At 34.7% G+C, this 6801-nt stretch overlaps 1 protein-coding gene across 4 annotated transcripts in view; it reads right to left on the reverse strand.

Annotated features, from left to right (window-relative positions):
• The window catches only part of Pitpnb (phosphatidylinositol transfer protein beta), a 64049-nt gene that overhangs the window by 52075 nt on the left and 5173 nt on the right, over positions 1–6801 (reverse strand). For all 4 annotated transcript variants that reach the window (XM_010603705.2, XM_010603706.2, XM_019204489.2 and 1 more), the window contains exon 3: positions 3912–4057. In XM_010603705.2, the coding sequence (XP_010602007.1) occupies positions 3912–4057 (146 nt within the window). The remainder of the gene's footprint in view (positions 1–3911; positions 4058–6801) is intronic.

Here is a 6801-nt window from a genome sequence, read left to right on the forward strand (position 1 = left end):
AAAAAAAAAAAAAAAAAAAAAAAAAAAAAAGATTTGAGGAAAACAGACACTTGAAACATTCCCTACAAACAGTCACTGAAATGGGGGGTTTGCTAAAACCTTCCCAAGATTGATTCTCAACCTTCTGGTTGAGATTAAGTGTACACACCTTACCAAGAAGCACTTCTGCAGAAATGGGAAAGTACACTGGTGTGGGACTACAAAGACTGTTTACCACTGGATAAAGTTAATCTCTGAATTTCAAACATCTCAAATGTAAAATGAGGTGTTACCCAAGTTCACAATTCCGACATTTCCAAGGGCAGTGCGCACAGCTTGGATTAACTAATTTAGTAATGCTAGAAAAGGAAATACACATTAAGGACACAGATTTAACTTTCTCAGAGACAGCAATACAAATTCTCCAGAGACAGTGGGCAGATCTTCAGCAAGCTAACTTGTTATCTATCTCTGAAAACACTGAAGTATGAAAGAACTGCACAGCCAGGACTGCCCTAGAAACAAGGTCTTCCCTATAGCTAACTTGGGCCTTAGCACTAATGACTCTTTCCCTTCAACAGTACAGTTATACTGTGGCTCGCGAGCTTTACATACTTAACACTGATGAATCTGAGTGTACCTATTTGCTTGCCCTTACTCCAACTGCCTTCTCCTTCCCAGACTAGATCAACAACTGATCTGTGTATTGCTGTAATTAGTGGACAGGTTTTTGGTTGTTTCTCATTACTATCTGTCACACTACCTGAGACCCATTACTGCCACACTTTTCACTTTTTCCCTCTCCTGTCTCATGCTTCTGTCTACAGTGCCATCTTTTCTTTTTATGGGGGCAGGGGATCAAATAGCCATCACCATCCAATCAGTTCTCCTCTGTTCCTTCTCATGAGACTGTGCTCACTGGGTTCTACGTGCTGCTTATTAGACAAGTGGAGCTGCCCTTTACGACTAACAGAGAGGGAGAAGTCACAGTAATCATATCTCTGCCACCACTCTGCTATTAAGTGTGTGACCTTGAGTAAATCTGTACCTTAGTATATTCTCGTGTACACTGTACATACTGCCTATTTCTCAAGGCTGCAGTGAGAAATGAAAGAGTACATAGAAGAGGTAAACCAAAGGCTCCTGCGGAATGCTTTCAGTTCCATTAAGAATAAAGAAGCTATTCCAGAGCCCATGTGTTCAGGAAAGCCAGACTCCAGAAAAGTAAAATTTTCCCTTATTACTGGGCGTGGTGGCACACACCTATAATCCCAGCACTCTGGAGAGTGAATGAGGCAGGAGGATCACTGTGAGTTCCAGATCAGCCTGGGCTACATAGTGAATTCGAGGCCAGGCTGGGCTACATAGCAAGAACCTACCTCAAAACAAAACAAAACAAAAAAGATATTCCTTTATTTAACCCACTAAAAGCCTAAAAGTAGAATTTAGAACCTCTAGCGCAAATAAGCTCTTGAGTAAAACTACCACTTGGACTAACCATAGTTATAGTCTTTTTCAACTGAAGAATTTCATTACTTGTGGGCTGCAGTGTTCCTAAGTCAGATGTTTCAAAACTTATAATGAAGTTTTTCTTATAAAAAGGAAATACAGAATAACAATTTTTACTCTTAATTTTGAAGTAAAAGTTTTAAACTGATCCTTCTCCCACCACCAAGTGATAAACATTTGTAACATTTAGTGAACCTCTTTCTAGAATTTTTTCTGATTAGTTTATGATTCTCCTGCCTCTACCTCTTTAAGTAGCTGAGATTACTTATAGGTGCACACCACTGCACCCAGCTTTATTAGATTTTTAAAAAGCTATAAGGTTTTTCAAAGCATGAAACACATTATGTATATATGTATTACTTATAATCTGTCCATGTAATATGAAACATTACCCCAATATTCCAATTCTTAGATGTCAATCAGAGAATGTCATGAATCTGTTCAAAGTTTATTCATATACGGAATATTATCTAAAAAGGATATCATGGCAGTAGAAAATCTTACATATTAAATTTTTTGGTTTATTTTATAAGTCCCAGAAAGAGGTCAATGTTTAAATACAAAGAACCTTTGTGTCAGCAGAATTCAATTAATGGGTAAACTTTAGAAAAAGCAAGCTGAGTATACAAAATTAAATTCAATTCTGTCAATATTATAGATACTATGCCACTTAAAAGGTCAAATTTGATCTCAATCGACACTTGTACTTCTCAGGCAAAACAAAAGATAAGCAAGGAAATGCAGAAAAACAATGATAAAATTTAAGGTCTTATGAGCAATATAGTAAAACCAAAAAAATACAAAAAATACTAATCATAACTGATCTACAACTTTAAGACACTCTATTCATGTGACTATGATTTATTTTAATAATAAATAAAATGATAACAGAGATTCTTTCTAAGCCTTAATAAACTAGCGGACTAATGATGACAAAGTATACTCTTAAAAACAACTGCTGGTCATCGACCCTAGACAAATATTGGTACCCTGCATTTTCTCTTTTAACATTAATGGCAAAGAAATTCAGAAATATGCCCAAAAACTCAAAAAAAAAAAAAAAAGCTTATGAATTTGATAGTAAAGTCACAGAGAAAGTCAAATGTTCAATTAGCACTAAAAGACATGCAACAGCACTAAGAAATATAAATTTAATTAAGATGGAATTTTCTGCCTATGAAAGTAAGCAAAAATTAAAAAGAAAAATATAAAAAAATGAGCACTATCAAATTCTTGGAGGGCAATTTGCCAGTAATATCAAAATTTAAAGTTCACATGTCCTCCCACCAATCCTATTACATTCTCCTAGAAAAATAGTTACCTAAGGCAAAAAGACATAAGTACAACAAAGTTCAGAGAAATAGTACTATAAAAGACACTAGAAAATACTTAAAAACCTTAAGAAAGCTTCCCATTTATACAATGCTTAGGTAAACTATGCTATGTCCAAACTAAAAATTTGCTCGGCCTTAAAAAAAAAAAAAAAAATCACGTAAGAAACTAGAGTCAATCATAGGAAAATGGATGCATATTGAGGCCATACTCTTAAGTGAAATAAATAGGACACACATGTGTAAATATTGAATCGTTTCTCTGGTGTAAGAAACTAAAAGTGTAAATAAAATCCAAATTGTATAACTGACAATGTGAAATAGGAAGAAAGGGGTTAAAGGTGTAGGGAAAGTGGGAAGGGTCAGGGAAAGGAAATAAGGGAAAAGAAAAAATATGAGAAAAGGAAAAAAAAATGGAAGTAAAGTCTTTGTACATAGGGGAGGGTGGAGGGAGTGAAGGGAGGGCAGGGGTATGGGGAAAAAAATGAGAACCAAGACCTGTCATGTACAGGTACAAAGATCCCAGTGATGAATGTAACTATACTGTATACTTAAAAAGTACCAACAAACTCAATGAAGAAAAACAAACAAAAAAAAAAGAATCACACAGATACTAAATAAAAACATAGAGGATAGTCATGATATATCCTTGCACAAAAAAAAAGCAAACTGTACAGTATGATTCCATTTGTAGAACATTCAAAATGACACAAGTGACAAATCTCTCTACATGCTTATTTTTCAAAATCTTTGTACACATACAAAAAATGATCCAGAAGGATAATCCCTCTAAACTATTTCTAGTGTTTCTCTGGTTATGGATGTCTGAAAGCAAGTGATGAAGACCAAGTTTTTATTTTACAGACTTCTCTGGTGCTTGAACTTTTGTTATACACAGATACATTTCTTTTCTACTATAAAAATAACCAATGGGGGGGATGTCCTCACAACAAATTACACACATACTACACTGAAATAAACAATGTACCTCAGCTTGCCTACTAGTAAGATAGGCATTACATGCTTAATAAGCTCATTAGTCATGGTATAATTATTTAATATAATGACTATGCATCAAATATGAACACTTACCTCTTTAGGTGATAAATTTTGTGTGTAAATTGTCCCTTTTCTCCATCCTTCTCATAAGGTTCATTCTTTAAGACTTCAATTCCTTCACCGCCACCAGTTTCATTCTTACTAGCCTCTGCAACAGAGTAAAGCTGTCCAACCTGATACTGAAATTTCGAAGAGCATAAATTTTAACAAGTCAGTAGTAATTGCAGAAATTTTCTATGCTAAAATCTTACTAGATATAGAAAAATATAAATCAAGCACTTATGTTCTATATGAAAATAAGACTCGAGTTATAATGTTTAAACACCAGCTTACACAGCTTTAATAAAATATAAATTTTATAGGACTGCATAGCAAGAATACAATTACTGGGCCAGGAATTTAGTTCAGTGGTGCCAGTGCCTGCCTGGCAAGCACCAGGTCCTGAATTCAATACCCGGTATAAAAAAAAAAAAAGAATACAATTGTCACTGTCAATTAAAACTAAGCAAATAGAATTTTGATCTTATTAATAAATAGGAAGGAAAAAAACGTATAACAAAAGCCTGAAGATCCAAAGAATTATAAAGGTCCAAATTTTAGTAAACCTTGCAACTTATAAACGATAATTTGGCCCTTGCCCAACCTAAACAGAAATAGCACTAACTAGGATCAGAACTTTTAAACAAAGTTCTTTAATAAACTTTTTAAAGTATTCTAAGTATACAAATATTACCATAAAGGTAGAAAATCGCTGACAGCAATATCTATTCATTTAAAATGAACCAATTCTCAGTGGTATGCACCAATATTCACTATTGTTCTATTTCACTAAATGTTCTCAATAGGTAAAGCAAAGTTCCCACTGTCTAATTTGTTTCATGACCAAACTCTGGTAATATCTCCAATCTCTTTAAATTTAACTGAACTTCTTTCTTCTAATGAAGCAACCTAAAAAATATCTTTCTTTTCTTTCTTTTCTTTTTCTTTCTTTTTTTTTTTTTTGGTGCCGGGTATTGAACTTGGGTCCTTGTGCTTGCAAGGCAGGATCTTGAGTTTGATCCCCGGGTACTAATAAAAAAAAAAGTATCTTTCTTCCTTATAAGTACATATGCAAAGAAAAACCACAGAAACTACCTCTAAGAACTTACAGTTCAAAACTTACTTTTTTTTTTTTGTACTGGAGATTGAATTCAGAGCCTTCACATTGTGCTATATCTAAGACCTTTTTATTTTGAGACAGCCTTACTAGGTTGCCAAGTTGCCCAGGGTGGGCTTGAACCTGTGATCCTCCTGCTTTTGTCTCCCACAGTACTATGATTACAGATCTATGCCACCATAACTGGCTTAAAATTTTTATCTGAGAGAAAAATGAAGGTCACCATAAGCTCAGGAAATATTCAGATGTAAAAAGATCACAGGGCTAAGATGCTGTCTTTCAGGCTCATTTTATTTTTAAAAACACACATAATCATACTCAATTTGGAAGGATTTAGGAGCTGGGACCAAACAAATATCTTAAGAGCTCTCCAAATAAGGGTCTGAAAGCTGTTTTCACTTTTAGAGGTTTTCCATGACCCAACACTAGAGTTAGTCTACTAATGCCATGATGCTTAAGACCTTCAAAATATACTTTTTAATACTGTCTATTTTAAAAAAAGATTAAAATGTCCCTAAACCAAAAGTTAAATTTGGTCTTGGATCAGGAGGACAGTAACAAAAATTCAGGGAAATATCCAAACAACTGTATTCAAAAGTTACCAGTGAACTGGTAATTTGTGACATACTACTAGGCTTTTCTCTTGTTCTAAAAATAATCTAGAGATAGGATGCATGCTTATTAAATCTTGATATAAGAAAAAGCTAAGATTATTTGGGTGAGGGTCAGGAATGTAGCTCAGTGGTGCCGCACCTGCCTGGCAAGTGCAAAATCCTGAGTTTGATTCCCAGTACTGCAGGTAAAAAAACAAAACAAAAAAAACATTATTTGGGTGATAATACCAAGACTTAAAGACTTCAATAAACTGATCCAACCCATTAAAACCAAAAGGAAAAAAAAAATCTAACAATATCAAATTCCACACGAGTTTAAACAATTAATTGTGCAAATACAGTAAAGAATAGGGTGCCTGGTCTGTGTCTAGTTTGTTTTAATACAGTGAAACTTCAGGCATTATTCAGATACATACAACTGTGTCCAAGCCTAAACTAAACAGTGCCTGACAGTTTTACTCCTTTTTAGTTTCTGCAATTTTCTCCCATCTTCTGTCAGCGTCGCTTCTTAGGTTATCAGTTTATTTTGTCTTACTTCTAATTCACTGCCTCTGATCTACTGTCAGCTCCAGGAAAACCAGGTAGCTGGTAAGAGCTGCAAGCAAGTTACAAAGGGCCCAGAGGGTTTTATGAATTCTCTGACATACTTTATCTTGCTTTCTCTGTCAGCTTTTCTACTTTTGTCCTCATTTTTGGCTATCCTATAAGACACAGATTCTCTATAGGGGACATACTTCTACATCATGGGCAGGTCAAGTACACAATAAACTCCCACAGGTATGTGTTAGAACATGCCTGGAATACTGTTTTCAAAGTGACAACACATGTAGTGATTAGGCTGGTTGGTGAAGAAGATGAGAGGTCCTGGTATACAAGAACAAAAGAAAGGGTTGGAAACATTTAACACTGTGACTTTTTAAAATGGAATAAAAGGTCTTGAGGGGTACAGGAGTTGGCAGAAAGGGCTACCATAAGAAAGCTGAAGGGTTACTAGAGTTAAGCCAGAGCAGACCTAATTCCTATTGTCAGAGCGAAATAAAGTTTGAACAATATCCAAGCTGTACAGGAAAGCAGATTCAGGCTTAAAGACAAATATGTATAACATCCTACAATACTCATAAAATAAAAGTTTTAAACATATATATACATATAT

The sequence above is a fragment of the Fukomys damarensis genome, unplaced genomic scaffold (genome assembly GCF_012274545.1).
Source record: "Fukomys damarensis isolate Sample0158 unplaced genomic scaffold, DMR_v1.0_HiC HiC_scaffold_12, whole genome shotgun sequence".
Lineage (NCBI taxonomy): Eukaryota > Metazoa > Chordata > Mammalia > Rodentia > Bathyergidae > Fukomys > Fukomys damarensis.